The sequence below is a fragment of the Pelobates fuscus genome, chromosome 3 (genome assembly GCF_036172605.1).
Source record: "Pelobates fuscus isolate aPelFus1 chromosome 3, aPelFus1.pri, whole genome shotgun sequence".
Classification (NCBI taxonomy): domain Eukaryota; kingdom Metazoa; phylum Chordata; class Amphibia; order Anura; family Pelobatidae; genus Pelobates; species Pelobates fuscus.
The window spans coordinates 70,621,091-70,645,625 of NC_086319.1; the positions used below are offsets into that span (position 1 = coordinate 70,621,091).

The following is a 24,535-nucleotide window of genomic DNA, read 5'->3' on the forward strand; positions in this document are numbered from 1 at the left end:
TGGATAATGAATATTCAAGGTCACATTTAAGAAGCATACGACGTGTGATGTAATTATTTTAACATCTGAATAACGATGCTTCACTGTTCACTCCTTAATTATATTAGACAGGATGCCTTTATACTTCCAATAGTCTTTTGCTTCTTGTTGTATAGGGAAAATAATTTTCGTCTTTCGTTTAGCTACATTTAAACAGCAGGATATATATTCATGTATTGTACGTTGAAAAACGAATGAACCACTAACATTTTCATTGCTGCCTTTTGCTTTTCTAGGGCACAAGGTGTATATTAATATATAGAAAGATCAATATTAAATAGCTTCTCGATTATTCTGGTGGAGGGGGTGAGTGTGTGTTTGTGACTCATGTTCTCAACTTTTGTTTGTTGATGTTAACACTGGTAGTTACATAGCTGAAAAGAGACTTGCGTCCATTAAGTTCCGCTTTCCTCACATTTGTTTTTGCTGTTGATCCAAAAGAAGGCAAAAAAACTAGTCTGTAGCGCTTCCAATTTTGCAACAAACTAGGAAAAAAAAATCCTTCTTGACCCCAGAATGGCAGTCAGATTTATCCTTGGATCAAGCACCTATTACCCTACAATGAAAGATTATATCCTTGAATATTCTGTTTTTGCAAGTATGCATCTAGTAGCTGTTTGAACATCTGTATGGACTCTGATAAAACCACTTCTTCAGGCAGAGAATTCCATATCCTTATTGTTCTTACAATAAAAAAAAAAATGTAGTAAAGGAGATTTTGTACCCACAATATTAATGTTTCACCCAATAGGTACTCTTTATAATCCTGCCTTGCAGAGGTGTTGGTAGTGGGGGGAATAACGGCTGAAGCTCCGGATGTGGGATTCTTTAGCTGGTGGAGGGATAGAAGAATATAAGATGTATCATTTTTTTTAACATCAGTCAGCTGATTCTCAAACAGGCCCTAATATAAAAAATAAATTGCCAGTATAGCTACTCCATACTTCTATAAGTAGGGGGTGCTACTTGCCAGAGGAGCTGAGCTGTTCCCCTTCTCCATTGTTAAAGAAGCGTGGATAGGCAGGATTGCAATAAATACTTGTCAATGCAATATGTTCAGGTTTCTGGCTGTTTTTTTTTCATTGACATGACAGATTCTATAGTTGCCATTTTGTATAAAGAGATTTGGATATAGCTTCTAGGGTGGAGCCTTAAGGAAAAAGTCATCACGTTTTGCTATGGGCTCAGGTCCCACGTTTTTTTGGCTGCCATATAGCATTAACATGTGAAATTAAATAGGTGTTGATATGACCTGGCCAGCTCAAAACAGCCACAGGTCGTACACACATTACAGAATGAAAAGCCTAGATGATTATTGTCTAGCTCAGAAGACTGAAATTGCTATTGAAGATCACTGCTGACTGTCCCGTGCTGTTTTGTTGACCCAAAAGATGCAATCCAGCAGCAGCTTCCGTTCACTTGCACAACCATTTATCACCACTAGCCCAAAAAGGAAATTAGATACCACTTGTGGTCCTACTACATAATTACTAAAAGTAGAACTGCCAAGCTGCCTCCTGTGAGTGGGGCATTCTCGGGTGCATGTTATGCCTCTGATATAGTTTTGTGTGATTCTCTGCCAGGTGCATTATTGGACTTTAGGTATGTAGACTACCGGTTGCTGCATTGCGTGGGCTCTTCTACATGTGTGCTTGTATCTCCTTCTACTATGTGTGTCTCATATATCTCTCTAACTTTCAACTTTTTTTTTGCTTAGTCTTTCTGTGCATATCTTCTATGTAAGGCTTTCGGCACTTCTTGTATACATTTGTGTACTTAATCATCATGGCAAGTATCCCAACTGTACTGATTTTGGCAGGACAGTACCTATTCCCTATCTGGATCCTGTCCCGACTTTGTGCTCAATTTAATGTTGGTGGATAAGCTTTCCAAATGATTTAATGTTTGAATAATCTTTTAAAATTAGGATTTTTTTTTTCCCCAACATATTAAAATAGTATATATCAAAAAATTTCGAAATATTAGAAAATTGCAATACTTTTCATACTTTTAAATGGTTTTAAAACTTTATCCACAAATACTAAATGATTTGGAAAGCTTAGCCAACCATATTAAATTGAGGCCTTTGTTCCCTGTTGTCCTTGTGGAAACTGTCCCCAGAAAGCATAGTGCTTTTACTAGCCTAAGGGCACTAGGACCATGCAACGAGAACTCTTTGACTCGCACTTAGTAGCCTGGCCTCCTGATTGGTGTATCACACCACTCTGACCCGCCTACTCTATGGTCAGACCTGGTTCTTTTCCAAGCAGGTTCACCGTTTGGGCTATTGCAAATGGCATAATTTACACCACTGCCTAGGCCATTGCCCTGCCCTCAAATGTCTATCTCTACGTGACATCAATGTTAGGGAGTATAGTATTGGAACTCCTAAGAATTTCCCATCTGCTAATTTCCTCATGCAATTATCCATAACCATCTAATTCCCCGCTGAAATTTGTTAAAATACTTTAATGATTATCGTAGGGTAATTCATTTAACATTTCGTACTCTGCGCACAATAAAACTTTGCCAGGCAGAGTGTTTAACATTTAGTGACTGGGCAGATTCATGAAATTCTGGTGGTCTGGGTAGACTATAACTTTACACGCTTATACCTTTAGCCTAAACACTTAAAGGTTTCTGTTTTTGAGAATTTGTGCAGTACTTCAGACATAAGTAAATTTCATTTAAAAAAAAAAAAACATTACTACTAAAAATCATAAAAATATGGTTACTACTCTTTCATTTCCCATATCATTATTTTTGTTCTACAGACTTGTGCTCTCCATCTTTCTTCAGCTCAGTTGTGGATAGAATGGAATTTTGGCAAGTGTTGCATATTTTTTTGTGGCTGCACACCAGAAAAATATATATGAGGAATATATGAATACATGACTTATTTGTTTTCCTAATACGTAACTTTCATAAAGTAAAAAGGTGTATAATAAAGAACATAAATCATACACAGCAACAGAAACCGGGAGAGAGTGCTTTTTTATATTTGTCTCCTGATGTCACAAATCCTTGCAAATCCTTTCGGCTTGTGTGCATTCTTCTGCTGTCCTCTTGTTTAACCTTCTCTCGTGAGTCATCCAAGGCCTGGTGAGTATGTGCTGTAACTACACAATGGACGGAGCCAACGGCAATATCTAGAAAAGCAGGATCCAGGGAAACTCCATTTTTCAGTATTAATAGCGGGATCATTATTTCTGTGCTGCAGGGTTTTATGAATACTTTTGGCTCTAATGAGCACAATTAAGGTACAAATCGATAAGATCTCTGAGAGATCACCTCCTTCTTTGTAAGACATCTGTACAAGCTTTGTACACAGGTATATCCTGGGACTTAGTAGCAGACCTCTTGCTCGCATGCCTTCTCTGCTGAATTTTAACTAGTAACGGCATAATGACATTATATAAATAATGCATGATGTAGTAATAACTCTTCTGTGCTTGAGTAGGACCAAATAACAGAGCACTCATTTTTAAGATGGTGGCGACTATCATTGTCTGTACTTGTGTCGGCTGAAGTTACTCCCAAATATATTAATCCTTACGTTAAAGGGTTAATATAGGTTGTCAGAATGCTATAGGTGCATCACTTTGCATTTAATGTTTGAGTGTTTGTTTGGTATTTGCATGTACATTTATTTGTTTTTGGGTTTGTTTTTTTAAGAAGATTATAGAATAAGATAATAGGAAAGGTACAGTATAGGAAACCACAAAGACACACAATGAATGTGATAAAACACATACGTATGCAATACATTTTAAACACAGTAACAGGACTCTGTGCTTTAACATGCACGCAAGGTGTTGGGTAAAGTTTAAAGGCATAGTAGTGATGTAAACCCGATATACAGTGCATGCACCTGAGTGCTGCAAGCTTGGATCAGTAAACAGTGTGTGAATGCTTTTGAGGCTGTTTGGCAGTGTAATCAGCTGCTCTCTCTAACCTTTCCATGTGATTACACACCAGGCTGTTTACCAAACCACTGAACTAGATAAACCTGTTTTAAGATGATACATACAGAGCACAGGTTCCTAAACTCAGTGCTTAGACAACAGTGCAGGTATTCAGGGTAGTGGAATTGAGCTGTGCGTGAGTATCTCTAAAATGTGTATGTGTGTATAAATATACAGTAAATAGATACCGGTATATATCGAGCGACATATTTGTGTGTAGAATAACAAATGAAATTACAATGTTGTAATACCTTTTTATTGTAATGACAAGCTTTTGGGAGCACCTCCCTTTCAAGTCTAAAGCATTTTTTTTTTAGCAAATGACAGAGATTTCAAAGTTCAGTTGTGATACTGGAGTTAAAGCGACATGAGTGCAGATAATACACAGGCATACATGCCTACATGTATTTAAGAATGGCAAAGCATACTTTAATGCTGTAGGTGTAGATCTGTGTTTGTGTGTTTGTGTGTATGTGCGCACACATATCTGTGTAGTTATACGCGTGTGTTCATATCTATGTGTGGTCATACGCGCGTGTGTTTATATATATATATATATATGTAGTTCTATGTGTGTGTGTACGTCTGTGTGGATGTGCATATATGTGTGTATGCATCCATGAAATATTTCCACTGAGGGACGAGACCTGACTGCAATGGTTGCAAGATGTGTTCTATGAGAGCTCTGGACAAATGTTCGCAAAGTAGATGTTTGTGGGGTCACCAGTGGACCATTATGCACCCTAAATCGACACAGAAGCAATTCTAGCCTGGGCTCCCCACCAGTAACAAGCAGTATATGTAGCCGACACGATCTAGGACGGGGCTTTGAGTGTATTGTGGCCTGGTGGAAGAGAGAGCGACTGATCTCCCGCCTGAGCCAAGTCAATCACCAGCTGGTGACTTCTCCCCCCTCCACTCTTTGGACCAGTGTGGAATAAGTTGATGAGAGAGCAGACTTCTGATGCTTTCATATAACAATTTTATTTTTGTTTGTTTTAAGCTAATTATTTCTAACTTTTTTGTTAATCTACTTCCCTCACTCTGCTGCTTTAATTTCCTGGGGTCTTGCTTCTCAGTTGCCTATTGCGGGAGCCTCCTAGGTGTATTACCACTCTTTAGAAGTGCCTAATTTTGCCAGTTTATTAATCTTACCTGTCCTAGCTTCCATAGCAAATGTTATGATTGACCTAATATACCTAATTTCGCTGCGACAATTTCTATGCATTGTGTTATTCTCACCTTAAGCACTACACTAAAAGGATCACTATAGTGTCAGGAAAACAAACCTGTTTTCCTGACACTATAGTGCCCTAAGTGTGCCTCCACCCTCAGGGACCCCTTCCTTGGCACTGAAGGGGTTAAAATCCCTTCAGCTACTTGCCTTAATCCAGCGCCGAGCTGCCTCGGCGCTGGTAACCTCTCCTCCCCCGCTGCATGCGCATTCAAACAGTCCATAGGAAAGCATTTCTCAATGCTTTCCTATGGACATTCTGCACGCTGGATGCGAATTTCAGGAAGACAGCCACTAGAGGTTGGATTAAGCCTGCTATGTTTACATGTGAAGGGTTAAAACCTGAGGGACCCAGCACCCAGACCACTTCATTGAGCTGAAGTGGTCTGGGTGACTATAGTGTCCCTTTAAATAAAACACGAACCTTTAATTTAATGCTTACACTAACCTTAAAAATATTATGTAATGATATAAGATAATAACAGCAAATAGTGTGTTTGGGCAAAATATTGCCGTCTCTGGGTTCTATAGACATTGATGCACCACTCACACTTCTTTGTTGAGGTTCGTTATGATGTCATCAGAACCCCCCTTCATTTTGTAAGACCGAATTTAAAACACTACACAAAACACAAGAACTTTAAATATTATGTTTCCTAAAACTCCCTGTGAAATTATTGATGATAAGCAAAAACAGCGGGTTCAGTTTTTCTGATTTGCCACCCACATTTCTGTAGGCTGCTTTTGTAATGACCTATTGTTTTAAAACACTGCTTTTTTTGTGAGCGCGCAGTTTAGGATCTGAATGAATAGCCAGCCACAGGCAGCTCTCTTTCATTTGTTCAAAACTTGTCAAATGTCAATATGGAACTGGCTTTGGTTTAGTGTTAGAAACATTAAAGGGCCAATCCTTTCCCTCACATATCATCACATATAGTTAAGCTGATAGCAGCCATATGCAATTGCTATCAGTCTGTTTGCAGTCCCAATCCAGTTCTGTGCCCAGTGTTCACACAAGCATGCAGTCCTGGCTCAGGTCATTTCCAAGAGCCGAGAGGCTAAGTAGTAGGTTGCATGGCGGTAACACAAAAAATTGGACATTAAACAATGAAGTATACATTCTTCTTTTGATATCAGATTTAGATGGGGCAGTCTTACAGCTGCGGAGATCCTTACAAATCACTAAAAACAGCCACAGGGAACATATATGCTCCAAAAACATATAATAAGCAAGGTTTTTTTTGGGGGGGGGGGGGTTTTTTTGGTTTTTTTTTTAATCTTAGGGTATCGTTTTAATATAATTTGTAATAGTATTGTAAAAGTACACTTTAGGCATCGTAACCACTTCAGCTTTTTGAGTGGTTGTGGTGCTGACACCCTGTCTTTAAAAACTTGCCATGCTTACAAAATATTTATTTATATGTTTATTTAGTTCAAGTGGATACCTGTTAACCAAGGAGCTGAGCATTACACTTGCTGGTTCACATCACTCCCTCCATGCTGATATGTAAGGGACATTCACGCTCTGCTCCTCCAGGACAGAGCTTTTCATGTACTTCTGATTCTGGGCATGCAAGGCCATTTGCAGCGCCGTTTATCAGAGAGACGGGGGCACTCCATTCCACATCATTGCTGCATACCAACTCATTTGTGTGTGAGCTGTACATATATCTTTATACACTAATAGGATGTGATCAGGCAAAATTTGAATCATAGACATATACTACACTTTTTGAAGACCCTGTACTTCTGTAACAGGATAATGTTTCCTCTTGCTCCTTTATAAGTTTTCTGGACATTGTGCCATTTATAGTGTTCATTTACAATCCAAGGCTTTCCATATCAGAACTAAACATCTGTGACCATGACAAGGCCTTAATAATTAGTATCATGAGTTCTGTTCAAGCTCTAAAGGTTGGTAGGAAATCATTGAAGAAAGTTAATCTCCCTATCAACTAAAAATCTGCAAGCTGACTTAATGATTTGTTGTTACCATTAATGATCCCAACCTTCTTTTTCAGATATAGTTCATGAAAACCTAAAAATGGGATCAGATGGTGAAAGTGACCAAGCATCTGGGACTTCATCGGATGAGGTCCAGTCACCAACAGGTGTTTGCTTAAGAAATCGAATGCACCGGCGAATATCAATGGAGGTATGAAGTGAATATCTAGCACATTGTCCTTTTTACCATGCATAAATACATGCTATAATGTTTGGCTCTAGACTGGTACTTATAGCCCTTTAACAGATCGTTCATGCAATGAAAAACACTTTTATCTTTTTGAAGTGGTTATGGTGCTTGGAGTCCCATGATGCTGTCCTTATGTTCAGTGTTAAACTGTTTTCGATCAGTTTGAACTGCAGAATAAGCTGGCGCTATATAAATAACAATAATAATGCAGTAGAGGGTGCAGATAAAAACACATGCCAATGTCGGAGGCAGTTCATCCAGATATTCAATGACCTTGCTAGCTCATAATATAGATCAGCTGCTTCAAGGCTTGTTGAACTTCATGGGGAACATAGTCTGCAAACATCCCCGGTGTCAAGGTTAGCAATTGCTGGTGTATAGTTAATTTCAGAGCTTGCTTATAGCAGACGTTACATCTATACAGTTTGCCTTTAAAATTATGCAAATGCCTGAATTTCGTACTATACATCTAAAATTCAATGTGCATTTGTTGATTTGTGTGACATCACAGAAAGTTACCTATTTAAGTATTGCCACTCAATGTGAACGTGGGTCTCCAGACAGCTCAGGTTCTCCAAGTGCCATCAGATACCTGTGTTGCCATGAATATTTAGGTGTCCGTTAACAGAGACACACATACACACAATTTTGAACTGTTTTGTGATGTAATTTGCCAGATCGCTAATTTAAATGTAAAACAAAACAGAGCATAACATGAAAAAGTTCAATCCAAGTTATAGGTGATTTTCTGTGTTTTATCCAGAGAAATGATAGATTACATAGCAAGAAGTAATCCGTTTCTTTATCTAGGACAAACTTAACGAGACACTCTAGGTAAAAAGACAACATTCATACGTTTTAAAGCAGTGAAAATCTTGGCGGTTTTAATATGGCTGCTCAAAGTTGTAAAGTTTGTACAGCTTGACTTCAAAGGGGGAATGAGAACTTTGAATGGAAACCAAATCAGCTGACCCTATCCTTTAAGCCTCCAATCTCATTCTCTCATAGGGGGTCACTGTAATGACACACATGCATGTTTACTGCAGCAATGAGTGGTATGTCACACATTCAGACAGTAAAAGGGGGAATGCGCACGCAATCAAGTGGAAATTTCTGCATCCCTTTTATATTTATTTGTTCTTTTAAGATACCATACTTCTATGTAATTTCACTGATCTGAGATGAAATATTCTCCAACCTCTCACACCTTTAATAGAAATAAAGGAAGAGGGGATTTATTGTGTTCTAAATGATCTGTAGCAGTCTTGACATAAAGCAGAGATGAGAACGAATTGTATTTATTTAAACAGAGGAATTTTCTGTTAGTTTGGATTAACTATTTATTTCTTTATTGTTGTTGCTGTTATTATTTTATACATTTTGCTATAAACAACCAGCAATATAGGTGCACTTGCCATTATTGAAGGCAGCTGCCAAATATTAGGACAGTGGCAGTATTGGAAGGGACTTTTTTTAACTTTCAACTGAATTTCGCCAACTTTGCCTCAATAGACTGTGTTTTACAAAAAAAATGTCCTTCACAAATGCCAACCGATTTATATGTGCAGATCATTCTCACTCTTCTGTTGTTGGGGCAATCATTGTTTATTTAAATGGCCTAGCTACAGTAATATTCATAAATAGCATAGGTCAGTTTTTTTTCCAGATTTTTTTTTTTTTAGAAAAGTAAATATTCACAAAACTATGCAAGTGTATCAGGTGCAGCTATCATGCTCACATAGTCACTGGTTCCCGAACCCTTGCAAACCTGGTATATCTGCTGATAAGAGAAAAACAGTAACGTTAGTCTATAATATCCACCACAATTCCTCCGTCAGGCGCATATCCTATTTTAGTCTGAATGCAGACCCATCGCCTTCCTCTAAATCAAAGGTGCTCAAATGTTAAATTTCCCAAATGTAGAACTACAACCCACATGAATGGGATGATAGTTGTATTTCATAAACCTCTGAGAATAAATCTGCCTTTTGGATATTCCTGCTCTAAATCCTTCCCAACCATTCATTTTAACATATATCAATTTTTTCTTAAAAAATAATAGTAAAAAATAAAAAAAAAACGATCATATACGTTTATGCGTTTATACTGTAATATATACTGAATTTATAATTTGTCATTAATCATAGCCTCCCCTACCAATCCCCCAATAAAAAGCAAAACAACTCTGTGTTTGAGGACTGACTGACTAGCGTAACTTACTTTTTTCAGTTTTTCTCAATGCTTGGAGAAAATACAGCAGAATGTGTTAATTACAGCTGCAAACATTGAAGCATCATGGAGGTTTGCAGACTGTAGGACCACAATTTAAAGGACAAATAAATATACGGTATATAATTTTGTAAAACGAAATGTGAACGGATACGAGAGAGCCCAAACATTTAACTGGAGAGAGCCAAGTGACTATCTTACTCACTTACAGCACTTGGAGGGAAGGGGGGCTGGTAATAATTAACCATATAGGAGTGACCTCAATCCCATTGATCACTCGTGTTTGCTGAGCGCTAGAGGTTTTCCTCATAGGGTAGAGGAAAGGGAGAAGCATTAGTAGGGGCCCCCCTTGTTACTGGATCCTGGGAGCAGTGTGTATCTTTCATAGTCTAATAAATTATTCATATATAATGGATAGTGAGACAGCAGGTACATTCTCTCATGGTTAATCCTGGGTCTCATGTATTCTATATTTTATTTCAGCAGTACATGAAAGAGTTAATTCAAATAATGGAAGGCATACCCAATTATGATAAACATGGCATTTTGATGTAACTTTGGTGTGTAAAAAAAAAAGTAAACTTTTCTAAATCAACCTGCAGGTGTTTCCATTACATATCTGCAGAGTCCAGTGGATTATTTTTTATATTTTAAGTTTCGCTTGCTTAGTACAATTGAGCCATGGATTTCTATCCTCTAAATACTTCACCTTTTGTGAATATGGAGAGAACAGAGGCTCATGCGCATGAAGACCGTTTGTGAGAAGTTATTTATGGGTTGCTTTTAGAGTAGTATATAAACATCCTTTGTACCTTCCTGCTAAAATTTGGACTGCTCTAGTAGGGAAACGTACCATGGTGATTGTGTCTGATTATATCCTGCTAAATCTTCTCTAAGGCATCATGTCCAGCCTTGTAAAATCTCGTGAATTTAACTCCATCCATTTACTCACATGTAAATCTCATTGTGATGTACACTGAGCACTGCGCATGCGCAGTTACCCTTGCCGAGCTGGCTCTTTTATAAAAAAGTCATTAATTATGCAGATACGTGTAAAGGACTCTGGAGTGAACAAGGATATTGATATCTGTCCTACACTGCAATCTGTCATGGCATGGACCATGCTTTTGATTCTGATATACCTGGATAGAGCTGCTGTGGATTTGCCCTGGAACCTTGTTCTGATGGATTGTAGACCATTGTCATGCCCACGACGTAGTATATTGGTCTCCAAGGCAAAAGGTAGGGTATTTAGCGGTTACCACCGACAAAACCTTATAAACCATCTACTATGACTCTCTAAACCCGCCTCATCCTAGCCCTTAGTTATTCTTTTATTATATCCATAATAATGTTTTTTATTTGTCTAGATAATGTATTGGGGGGGAAAAAAAACACAAAATAATTTAATGTAAAACTTAAAAATGTTTATAGTTTCTGCGTTTGTTGAATTTCCAACTTAAGCAGAGAGCCCTGTCTAGACCAAGAAGTGACTCAATTAACAAACCGGTTCTAACTCTGTCCAAAAGAGCCATGAACGTATTCCATTAACACTAGGTGTAGGTGCACAGCACTTGTGCAGGAGACTCGCGTAACCTATGCTTTTAGCATGTATTTTGTAATTCCTTTGGATATCCCTTTTAATAGAAAACTTTATATTTTAAACTAACTGGATAGTGGATGCTTGCCATTGTTTGAAAGGAGATATTGGAACTGTATTGTGGTTTAAAAGAACAATTGTAACACTTCAATTGGGAGGGTTCTTTTCCTCCACTCCACCATTTTTGTATCTTGTATTACAGGCGTTTGTGCCAGTCACAACACCTATGTAAATGACCACTTAACAAAATGTCAATTGGCAGATACTTTGTCCAGAATATGGGCCAAATTATATCAATGCAACTATTTGTTCTATGGCACAAGGAAAGTGAAACGTGTCCTTGTGAACTGTAATTAGAGCGCCTTCAAATGATACATGAAATGAGCCAAAGAAAGTTGCTGGGTTTTATGTTTTTTTTTTGTTACATAAGAAAAAAAAATAATATAAACTTAATTCTTCTCTTTTCTAGCTGAACAGCTCTGCTCAGTACGTTCTGCTGCACAAGCCCATTAGAAATGTAATTTTCTAAATGTAATATTTAATTTTACTGCGGACAGTAAAGTGAAAGTCGATGTGTAAAAATAAAAAAATAAAAGCCTTTCCAGTGTTGTATCTGTTATAAAGTTGACATAATCTATAACTAGGATAGTGAGTGAAATCTGTCTGGTTCTGTGCAATGTTCCATGCTTAGAAAAACACTGCTCTCTGCTGGACCTTTTTAGTCATTCAAGCATTAAACTAATTGGGTCACGATCTCTCCATTTGTCTATGCTCATACTTCATTAAGCTTTCCTTCCAAGATTCCCCTTCTCGAATATACCTTGAAGTTTCACATACGGTAACTAAATCATGTTGCTAGTTTTGGCACAAAAATACTTTTTTTGATTGGCAGCGTAACCAAAGTAAAGAATACAGTTATTGACACCCGATGCAAAAGTAGATCTGTGGTTTTTAAAGTGACATTGAATGTATTTCTGTTTGGAATTCCCCTTTAAAGTGATATTATCACATAACTCAACTGATGAAGTGATGATAAAGTAGAAAATGATGTCATCTAAGTTACACTGCACTTTGAAGGCCCACATTTTGCAATAAAGTTAATGTTCTACTAAATTGAATAAGGCTCTTAGTTTGTTTTCCCACTTTTCTCTTTATTACCACTGATTAAGAAGGAAATCCAACTTATTAGTGAGTCACTTATGCTTACGGCTGACAGAACTGTCTAGTCAAAGTGCATACGTTGTAAAGATGTCGCTGATTGGAAATGATTGTACACTGACCCGCGCCGCAGTATAAATCAGTATTATTCAGCCTTTTGGGCATTACATGTGTAATTTAGCCGGCATTCTCCAGCCTGGGAGAACAGTTGTTTCCTCTAGTTAGGATATCCCAAGATGCGATTTGACATCTGATTGTTTAACGGATCTGTGCGCATCGCTATTGGCTGCAGGCACGATGTTGAAGAATAAAATGATGTAATGATGCTCAATTTAGGATGATAGGAAAGTCACGCAACTGGGCTGTGGACTTTTTTTTTGTGTGCAATCCAGAGGATTAAAAACATTTGTTTTAACCTGTGATCAGGGTAAAATCTCTACAAGAGAGTGGAAATTTTGTAATGAAAAATTGGTACACAGACTGAAAATAAAACTAGGTTATTTTGCTAGAATAATCAGCGGGCAAGGTATTGTATAGCGGCATTTCAATTGTTCCGGTTTGTTATTCTGCCTATTTTTACTGTCTCCGTCCCCCCCGGAAAAAATCCCATGATTAAAACAACGCAATCCGTGATTTGTGTGCCGCTAATAACAATAAATGTTAGTAAGTCTGTTTGTAAAGCAGAGAAAACAGACAATAAAAATTAAAAACTGAACAATATATTGTTTTTCAAAACGTATTTAAACACTATTGGTGCGTGGACTATCAAAGAGAATTAAACATATATAAATATATGTACACTTGGAAATCCGCGACTGGGATAGCGGATTTAAAAAAATAAAAAATTTCAAATAAGAACGGGTGGTAAAAATGAAGGAAACACTGTCAGGTTTATTTACTAAAGTGAGAATTTTTTGGAAATTCAAAGTGAATTTAAAATATACGTCCAAAATAACCACACTGGAAAAATGTCCAAGTCGGCTTTGTTTTCGGTTGGCTACATTGTCCATAAATTTTACATTCACTTTGAATTCCAGACGATTCTCACTTTAGTGAATAACCCTGTTAATGATAACATAGTTTAACTCTAAGGTGAATAATAATGTCAAATGCTGCAGTGAGACATATTATATTGCCCTAGCAAGGAGTGGGGGGTCACAAGTCAAAGTCAACTTACAGGAATAGATGGCACTTCAGTGGATACTTGAGATAAGTGCAACCACAGTACATCCTCGAGAAACAACATGTAATTCAATCAGCAGCTCTGTGGCCCATTCTCAATGACACCTGTACTGTCTCGAGGTTTGAATGGTGACATGACTACCATTTGGAATTGTATCCTGCAAACACAATTTTTTCACAGTGTTTATATGCAAGGGCTAAGGTATTGTCTAGTTGGGTTCGTTGTAACTGCAGATTATAATTTGAGAAGGGAGCCAGATTGTCCACAAAACTGCCCAGGCCCAATTTCCAAAATCTGATAATGAAATAAAAATCACTTTCAAAATAAAGAGTGATTTAGATTTCATGAGTACTTATCCCCAATCAAATACAAGTGAATTTTTGAACAACAAAGACAAGGTCCCGCAATTGTCCTGAGCTATTACAAAAAAATCATGGACGAACTGACGCCCCACTTAGTAGCACTGTGCAACCACTTTCGGGAGGGAGGCACGTCAGATGCGGATATGGCAACAGCAAACATAGTGCCGGATAATGGTCACACCCAAACCTCTAGCTACTGAACCATCTCACTAATAAACTCAGACCTAAAAAATTGTGCCACAATTCTAGCAACCAGACTCACACCACTACTGACACGACTGATACACCCAGACCAGGTGGGTTTCATGCCAGGACAACCGCTATATGAGAACACCGGTAGGGGTGCGGATCTATTGTGGTACATAAAGGAATCCAAAACGCCTTCTCTGGTTCTCTCATAGATGCCGAGAAGGCGTTTGACAGGGTTGAATGGTTTTCGTGTATAGATAATGCCCCTGCAATCTCTCTGCTCAGCTGTGACTTACACAGCCTCCCTACACACTTCCAGATAAGAACTTCTAAATTAAACACATTACTCTGTAAACATGAAACTTTTTTGGGGGTATGACTAAGGTTGCATAACCAAAGTAATTGCACAATTTACACCAAAACTGCATTATTAAAGTGGCACCGTCGGTGGACTTTGCCGAATCTTTGTCTGTGTATATTTCTTGACTGGGTTGGAATTTCAGTGAATTTCAGGCACAGTCCAAATAAGTATTTCATAGAGATTTTATCTTTATGACATACTTATTTTTAATGGGGGGAGAAGTGCCACTTTAAGCTACAGTTTGATTAAGCTAGAGTTGTTTTGGTGCTTATTGGATCCCTTAAAATCTGTGATGCAATAGAGCATAAGACGGTTTCACCTTTTTTGTGGATTACTCAAAATGTTAATGTATTAATGAAGGTGTCCAGGTGCTTACTGTTAATCCAAGTGAAGAGTAGTCAATCAGGTAATATGGCCTCCCCATTAATTAATTGTATGTATCTGTCTCCTTACCATCTTCAAAGATGTTGCAAATTGGGAATGCCAATCAGCATGCTAGAATTCTTCCAAGGGAATACCGGTTTCAGGCAGACATTGAACACAGGAATGGATCGACCATAAAGCCTGTTAAATCGAGTGGTTAATTGTTTTGCCCCTGTCAGTACTTTCTAGCGGTTATTAAAAAAAAAAAAAGGCAACCAGATCACTTCACCTCAATGGCATGGTTTAGGTGCCGTGCACATGTCTTCTCAACCCTGCAGCTGAAAACACTGCTGTTTTGCAGGAACAGCAATATATTCAAAGCAGGGTTAACACCCCTCTGGTGGCTGTCAGGAGTACAGCCACTAGAGGCTTCTGCAACGACAGCAGAGTTAAGCTCGGTTATAGATAAAATGACTCCTGGAGAGCATATGATTGGCAAGCATTTTATTGACTAAGATCACCGAGACAGAGTAGGAAGACAGAGCAGCAGCACTGCAAAATGTAAGATTACCTTGCAGGGGGGACACCTACATAGGTAGAACACTATAATGTTAGGAATACATGTTTGTATTGCTAATGGTACAGTGTTCCTTTAATAGCTCCATTAACAGCAGAAATGTGGAAACAAGCCCGTAATATGTCACAGTGTGCCTACGCCTTGGTAAACGGTCTTGTAATATTTTCTTTTTCAAGCTGTCCAGTGGTAAATCTTCTGCACTTTATGCAGCATTTGTAACTCATACCTTGATGCTGGCTGCTTTCTAAACCTTCTTTTATTACTGTACAAGTGATTGCATGCTGCTTTAGTGATTCGGTGGTGGCCGTTCTATTGCTGTGAGTGGTCCATCTGTCCGATTCATGCTGCGTGTTTTTAGAGGTTATCATAAGAAATTTTTTTATTTTTTTTAAATTTGTCATGTCCTGAAGATATAACACGACAAATAAGAAATGTATGTGTATATTCTCTGCAACCAAGGGAACATAAAGGTCACAGCACACCCACACTTACATATTATCAAACTGGCAACTAAATAAATGCTGTTGCAATTACCCTGCTGAATAATATTATTTTTCATTTACTTCAATAATAGATGTATGAAATGCGTAATAGAGCATTATAGCGTAGGAATGCAAACCTATATTCCTAACGCCATAGTTTCTCTGTCCCCTATTTAGGAATTCTTAACCCTCCAATGTGAACATTGCAGTTTTTAAAAATCAGGGTTAAAAGGAGATTGGGTAGTCTGGGTGACTAGTGTCCCTTTAGGTGATCCTGCCAGAATGCAATTTACGTGTATCAACCAAATCCAATATCTCACTTTCCTTTAATGATTTGATTAATTCTGACTGGTTATTCCACATATGTGGGACAATATGGGAGACGTTTTAATGTTTTCTGATCAGGATCGACCGATTATCGGTCTGGCCGATATTCTGAATTTTCGGCAATATCGGTATCGGCCTATAAAGATTGCAGTCAGTGGGGGCCCGCACCAGTGGCGGGGACCAGAGCAGGTCAAGGCTCTCCGCTGCCAGCACATGCGCGGCCTGCGCTATCCTAGCGCCAGCCCTGCTGTGTGTGCCTTCATGGACCTGAAGGGAGATCAGTGATCTCCCTTCCTGGCCCGTAGGCACTCTGCTGGCAGCCGGCAGGGGAGGGAGAGAGGACCCAGGGGAGCTTTTACCTGCAGCTCCCCCAGGTTGCCCTCTTGCGAGCACGGAGCGAAAAAAAAAAGGAACTTGAAACAAGGGCTTACTCCTCAAATCTGCAGGTATGAGTTTCCTTGTAAAATTTTACTGGTTTATCAGTGACCCATGCATTGATATAATCACTGAGCATTGGGAAAACAGCTGCTAATTGAAACGTGAATAGCAGCAGTGGTCACCCGGAAGTGGCTCCATGTGCTGAGTGCTGCTGTTGCTTGGGTGAGAGATGCTGTTATTTTCTTTGTTGGATTTGTACTAAAACGGGTGTTTGTTGGGTCCCCCTGATACTAAATAGGACTGCCGAGCCAACTGGGAGTGAGGGAAATGATCTGTTTGGTTTGGCTGTATCTTTAAAGAGGGATTATAAGGCAATAAGTGCAAAACTTGGAGCAATTATCAGGGGCATTTCATTGATTTCTATTGGGATTGTTTCACATTGGGGTTATTCGCTAAACTGAATTAAAGGGACACTCTATGCACATCATACACACACCTAAACTGCCCCCCACACACACAGATGCCTCGTTTCCACTGAGCGGATCGGTTCGGTTCAGTTCGGTACGGTTCGCTATTTTGGGTGTTTCCATTATGAAAGTGGTCCATACAAGCGAACCGTACCAATCCATTCAAGGTCCTGCTTCAGATGTAGGGCCATAGAAAATGGAACGGTTCGGTTAGGGCGGAACTACTATACAATCCATTGATTGGTGGACAGGAAGAGCATTTTTTCTAAACCCTGCATGGCCCTGAAGGTCTGACTTGCAGTGGAAACGCTCACCAGAATGGGCTGGTCCATTCTAAACCTTCCAAACTGTACCAACCCGAACCGATCCGCTCAGTGGAAACGAGGCAATACTGCACCCCTCATACACACACGGCCCACCATACACACACACGCCCCTAAACTGCCCCCCCATACACACATACTGCACCTCTCACACACTGCCCCCCATAAACACATACTGCACCCCTCACACAAACAATGCCCCTCATACACACACACTGCCCCCATACACACATACTGCGCCCCTCATACACACACTGCCCCCTCACACAAACAATGCCCCTCATACACACACTGCCCCCCCTATAAACACATAAACTGCCCCCCATACAAACGTACTGCATCCCTCACACAAACACTACCCCTCATACACACTCACACTGCCCCCTCACAAACAATGCCCCCCAAACACACACACTGCACCCCTCACACAAACAATGCCCCTTATGCATACAAACTGCACTCAACACACACACGGCACCCCTTAACCACACATACTGTACCCCTCACTCCCCACCAGGGAGTGTAATGCCCTATGTACCTGTGGCCATGGAGGGGGGGGGGGGAGAAAATTATTAATTTTTTTTAAACGTAATAATTATATAAAATAAAATAAAATCCACAGATTCCTACTGCACACACACACATTCTTGAAAACATAAAAAATTCTGACTGGCATGTATTTTTTATGCATTTACCTTAATAAATTTTTTTTGCAATAATAATAATAATAAACCTGTTCAGTTAACAGTAGATATGTGTAGAAATATGTTTTTTTTTGTTTTTTTTAAATGGTAAATGTACAGAATATCGGTAAGTTATCGGCCTGCAAGTGCACATATTATCGGTATCTGCTCTAAAAAATCAATATCGATTGATCGCTATTTTCTGACGTTAGTGACAGAATCAAGATTAGTGTAATTTGTAGTGTGATCTCTTTGAAAGATGTTGCATGATCTATGACGAAACTCTAACATGTTGGCAGCTTATAACGGAGTTGTAAATTTATTTGGTGTGATTGCATGGTTAACTGTAATAAAGTGTGGGCAAAATCATGATAAATATTTCCAATAGTCGCCTTTCTCACTGCCACTCTGGATGTTGTTGCACAGTTTTAAAAGGGCAGGAACTGTTTAGTGAATAGAACAAAAATCAGATTGAAAAGAAGACAAGAAAAAAAACAAAAAGTACTTCTGACATTGATATCTTGTGTACAGGAAAAAAATATCCAGTTTGAATAAATATTTACAGGGTTCTTCACTACAGTGAGAATTCACAGTGAATTTAAATTTCAAAGTCAAAATAACCGAATTGGAAAAATTCTCTTAATTGGAAATACTTTTTCAGTTTGTCTACTTTGGCCTTAAATTTGAAATGCACATTGAATTCCCACTTAAATTAATAACCCTTTGTATGCTAGAGGTTGTTACTTAATAGTCATTTGGGTGAAGTATTTACTGCTTGTACTTTGTGCTACAGTGAATTACTGGCTTCAGCACAGTCTTCAAGATACACTGTCTGTAAACCATGTGTCCATCACATTGTTATCTTTGTTCTTTGTTGAACTCTTTGATGCTCTCCAGCAAAACGAGGGGTGTGGAATTCATTTTTTTTTTTAAATCTACTTCTGTCCAAGGGATTGAAGCGGTAGCCCAATCTGCTTGTTTGTTTTGACAATCTACTTATTCTAAAGCAAAATCATTTCAATGTGGCCCCTGCCCTTCACAGAACCGAGGCAAAAATAGCTAATCTGGAAAAAAAAGTATCTTACTCTGCTATAGTCTCAACATGCATGTTTGCCTTAGTGTTACCATTTTCATTTATTTTGAAGATATTCTGACTTTTGTTGATTACTTTGAGTGTCACCTTCTGAACCCTGTTACCCACCTTCAATGGTGATGTGAGCATCAGAACTGGACCATGGAGCAATGGAAGAAGGTTGCCTGGTCTGATGAATCACGTTTCTTTTTTAGATCAGGTGGAGGGCTTGGGTGCTTGTGCATCACTTACCTGGGGAAGAGATGGCACTAGGATGCACTATGGGAAGAAGGCAGGCCGGTGGAGGCAGAATTATGCTCTAGGCAATGTTTGCTGGAAAATTCCTTGTAACCCGGCAGTCATGTGATTGTTACTTTGACACATATAACCTACCTAGAGAGTGTTACCCCCCTACCCCCCTTCATGGGGTTCCCTGATGGCAGTGGCCTCTTTCAGCAGGATAATGCACACATTGTACAGGAATGGTTTGAGGAACATGACAAAGAGTTAAATGTGTTGTCTTGGCCTCCAAATTCCCCAAATCTCAATCCAATTGAGCCAGTGGTGTTGCCAGGATTCATACTAGACATTTCGCTATGGCCCTTTGCTAAACTGCACAGGAAACATTAAAGCCGGTCACCTCTGGGAGAAAGGCGGCGCGCGAGGGAGCAGTAAGCTTCCTGCAGTTCCTCTCTGCTCTCTTGCACGCCTCCTCCATGCTATCCGCGATGGCCGGCTTAATTGTTTCCTGTGCAGCTTAGCAAAGGGCTGACAAATATCAGGCGCCAGGGCGAAATGTCTAGTCGCCATGGCGACCTGGGATTTTAGTGACATGACGTCACTCCGGCCCAGGCATCACTACAGAAAGCATGCAGGGGAGCAGAGAGAAACTGCAGGAAGATTGAGAGGAGACACACTGGACGCCAGGGAAACATCCACTCAGCTCTCCCAAAGGTAGGGAGGCTGGGTGGATTTAAATTAAAATTAAAATAGCAATTTGTGAGTGTGTGAGAAAATGTGTGTATGTATGTGTGTGTATATATATGTATATATATATATATATATATATATATATATATATATATATATATATATATATAAATAATATAATATGTGTGTGTGTCTGTCACTGTATGTCTGTCAGAGTGTGTGTGTGTGTGTGTCTGTCAGAGATTGGGCGTGGAGCTTGCGCACAGGGAGGCGATCTTCCATGCAGGGGCAGAGCTTGTGTGCCGGGGAAACTGCTGCACAGTGGCAGAACTAACGTAGAGTGGGCTCTGGTGCAAAAACTGTTTTGGGCCCCTGAAAACACATGCCCAATCGGGTGGCCCTAATTGCACGGGCCACTCGATGGGCCCCGGTGTAACCGCAACACCAGCACTCTCTGTAGTTCCACCGATGCGTCTTGCTTATTACAGGCAAGGCACATTTTCACGGAAACTGGAAAACCTTTTCAGGAAATGCAAGATGATTTTCCATGGTGTTTAGAAGGGGTTGAGGTGAAGTGCGTGCGTGTATAGAGGAGTCTGTTTATGGGGTACTATGTGTAACTAGGGGCTGCACTGTGAGCAGGTGCTCATGTATAGGAGCTTTTGAGATTGTGCGTGTGCTGGAAGGGACTGTAATGTGTGTGCGTGTGCTGAAAGGGACTGTAGTGTGTGTGTGTGTGTGTATGTGTATTGGGGTTGCATTGTGTGCTTATCAAGGAGCTGTAGTTATTATATATATATATATATATATATATATATATATATATATATATATATATATATATATATATATATATATATATATATATTCCAATGTTATAATAAGGTGCACTCACAGGACTTTTTTTCAATAACTTACTTTTATTCTGAGAAGTGAATTACATGTGAAGAAAATATCGTAAATCGACGTTTCGACCCCTATAGGGCCTTTTTCAAGTCCTGTGAGTGCACCTTATTATAACATTGGAATATTTATACCTACGCTGAGGTCTGCACCCAGGCAAGAATATTGGAATTTTTCTTGAAAAGGGTGAGTGCCAAGTTTATCTCTTTATATATATATATATATATAATATAAGTTTATATATAAGTTTATCTCTTTATATATATATATATATATATATAATGTGGGGGTTGAAGGCATGTGGGGAAGAAGAGAGTATGTGGGTGAAGAGATGATGTGTGTGAGGGGTGCATTGTGTGTGTGTATACAGAGGTGTACTCTGTGTTGGTGGGAGTATACTGTATGTGAGGGGTTTAATGTCTGTGAGGGTGTACTGTGTTCAAGGGGCTGTAGAGAGTGGGATAGGGAATAGCTTTACATTTTTACTTTAATAATTGTTAAAAAAAAAAAAATATATATATATATATATATATATATATATATATATATTCCTCTTTCCCTGATCTTACCTTGCAGGGAGGGGGTGGCACAATCAAATCCATGGTGGTCCATGGAGTCCTTCCCTCTACGCATCAGAGATGCTTTAGCAGCACGAGGGGGTCCTACACAGTATTAGGCAGGTGGTTTTAATGTTGTGGATTATCATTGTATGATAGTACACACATGATTCGTTCTCGTTGTCTGTTGCATATATTCTGGTTGCTGTGTTCTGCGATATAGACACTGCACATGTTTCTGGTTAGCCAGAAGGACTCTGAATGTTTACACGTGATCATTGTAGCACCTGGCACAGTAGAATTTTATTTGAAGACTTGAGGATTAATGAGCAGTGAATTGAAGCAGTGCAACAGATGCCAGGCTAACTCTGCTATCTTTATCAAGCATTCTGTGTGCTTTAATTCAGTGCTTAGCACAGCCTTCAGAGATTTGCACAGAGGCCTGTTGGGTGAAAAAGAGCATTTCTGTATCCCATCTGCAGAGAGGATTAGTGTGTTAGGGTATTAAGAGCGAGACGTTTAGCCATCATGTTTAACGGACTGAACAGAGGAAAACATTACACTTTCACATGATAAATGAACTTGCCACAAAAAAGATTGACAGCCACTTTATTCCAACTCTATTATTCTAAAAAATAATATGGGGGCCGTGGGGAATTGTTTTATTATAAATCTGCAGATGCCTGAATTCAAAGGATCTTCAGCAGTACTGAGATTAATTTAATTCTATCTGCCTATGTTCAGAAAATACTGCCCTTCATATTAATGGGTATCCATTTCTGAATTATCAGTGATTGAAGTATTAAAAAAAAATGTGGGGGGCGGTGCCTAACTGTCATGGAGGACAGACGTGATCCACTGAAGCTCCTCCACAATCTTGCTAACTAAAGCGACAAGCAGCCTCACAAAGCTTGATTCCGGGACCACCTGGAGCCCAATCTGACGCCCGACACTACTGGGCTCGGTTGTAGGGGTCGGTGACCCGGTAAAAACGGATAGCCACGCACGAGACGACATGCGGCCTTGTATGCAACGGGCGGGAGAGGCGGCCGCTCTCCCGCTTCAAGGATACACAGCGACCGTTACGGAGAAGCCCCGTTACCCCCCCTGGGACCGTTGGCGGTGAACACGGTCCAACAAGGGAGAACTGCACCCCACAGTGGCGAGGGGGAGGTGAAAGCCAGCAGACAAGCGACGCACCTAACTGCCGACTCACCCCTAATGGCGGACACCTCGTGCCTCCCTCGCAATCAAGATCTCACCACTGAGACCACGCTACAGACCAAACTAGAGGCTATCATGGCAGCATTCTGGTTGAAGCTGGAGAACAGGGCACTGAGACATGCCCCACAGCAGGCGACTAATCTCTTACCTAACCAGCACCTCCCACGCACACGGAACATACCCGCGGCTCTGGCAGGGAAGAGGATCACGCGGAGAAGGCTGCTCAGGCAAACTTCGACTCAGCACAAGCAAAAGCCAAGCCGGACACACCAGAGCCCTACTTTTGCCCACCGCCGAAGACTCCCAATACCTACCACAACCACTATCCATGGGACTGACCGGCCCCGCAGAACGAGACTAAACACCAGGGGCACAAAACTCCACATCGACCTGCACAGCCGAGAGATACGCCAACACAAGCCGGATGCCTGGAACTCAAACCCGCAAAAGCATCTGAAACTTCAGGCGGTGAGAGCCCACGAGGACGGCGTCTGGCACCCAGCTGGAATCGGATGAGTGCAAGTAGCAGACCAGAGTCAGCCAGACACAGATTGATCTATCTGGACGTTACTAACATACCCCTTAATGCAGGAACTGTCTTATGTAAAATACCTAACCGTAAAGTTACAGTTTGTGTGCTGTCGTTATCTCACCCCATTTTTAACTGCTTACGTCTACATATGGTTACCTTAAAAGCTTACACATAGTATGATTAGCTAACCCTATCTAAAATGACACTTTAAGCGAGTTGTACACTAGCAGTGAAAACAAAAACAAAAATGGTCTACATGTAATCTGGGAATCGTGCAACCAGTGCCTCACCCAGACAAAGCTTTCTCCCTTCATAATGCATCAATATACATATACAAGTTCAAACACTCCTCGCTCGAAGAAGCATTTAAGTTACTTAACATGGGCAGCGAGTTTGCATTGAACATGGCAATCGTTATTATTTCTTTTAAATTACGCTAGCCGCAGGACAGTACTTGACCATTCTAGCTCTCTAGCCTAACGTTGATCAGACCTGTCTACTGTTACGCTTTATTTTTTAACCTTAACTCACTTGCATGTTCAACTACAGTGATGTAACTGTTAACCAATGTTAAGCCTGTTATATTGAATTTGTTTAGATCCAAAAGAAAAAATGTGCACGCACTCATGCCACGAATAAGTGATTGTATGTATAACTATATGCGCGCTGTTGTGGCGTATGGAACCGCTATGTACCTACCTGCACAATAAAAATAAAGAATAAAAAAAAAAAAAATGTGTTGTTTTTTTTGCTTGTTGAAGTAAGAATGTTTAGGTTGAATAACTGAAAAATGTAACAGATTCACCTTTTAGCGTGTTAGGGGTCTTTACCGTAAAGATTTAATTTTTTTCTGTTGCGAGTTTTTGCAGTAGATTTTGTCAATATCGTTGCAGATAAGTGTATCTGTGTGTTCACAAATATTTTTACTTTACTTCAAATCCGCGAATCGCGGTCAACCGTGATCTTGTGGTGTAACTATGACTGTGTATGAACTGTGCAATTTTGTATTCGGAGTTCTTTAAGCATAATTTTTGTTTCTTTCTTTAGGACTTGAATAAACGACTGTCCCTTCCAGCTGACATTAGGATACCTGATGGTTATTTGGAAAAGCTTCAAATCAACAGCCCTCCATTTGATCAACCTATGAGTAGACGGTCCCGTAGGGCATCACTGGTAAGTCATCTGTGGAAATGGAGAATCAAT

At 39.8% G+C, this 24,535-nt stretch overlaps 1 protein-coding gene across 3 annotated transcripts in view; it reads left to right on the forward strand.

The window, feature by feature from the left end:
* Window positions 1-24,535, forward strand: part of CDK17 (cyclin dependent kinase 17) — a 182,584-nt gene that overhangs the window by 122,997 nt on the left and 35,052 nt on the right. For all 3 annotated transcript variants that reach the window (XM_063447170.1, XM_063447168.1, XM_063447169.1), the window contains exons 5-6: window positions 7,260-7,393; window positions 24,380-24,505. In XM_063447170.1, coding sequence (XP_063303240.1) covers window positions 7,260-7,393; window positions 24,380-24,505 — 260 coding nt within the window. The remainder of the gene's footprint in view (window positions 1-7,259; window positions 7,394-24,379; window positions 24,506-24,535) is intronic.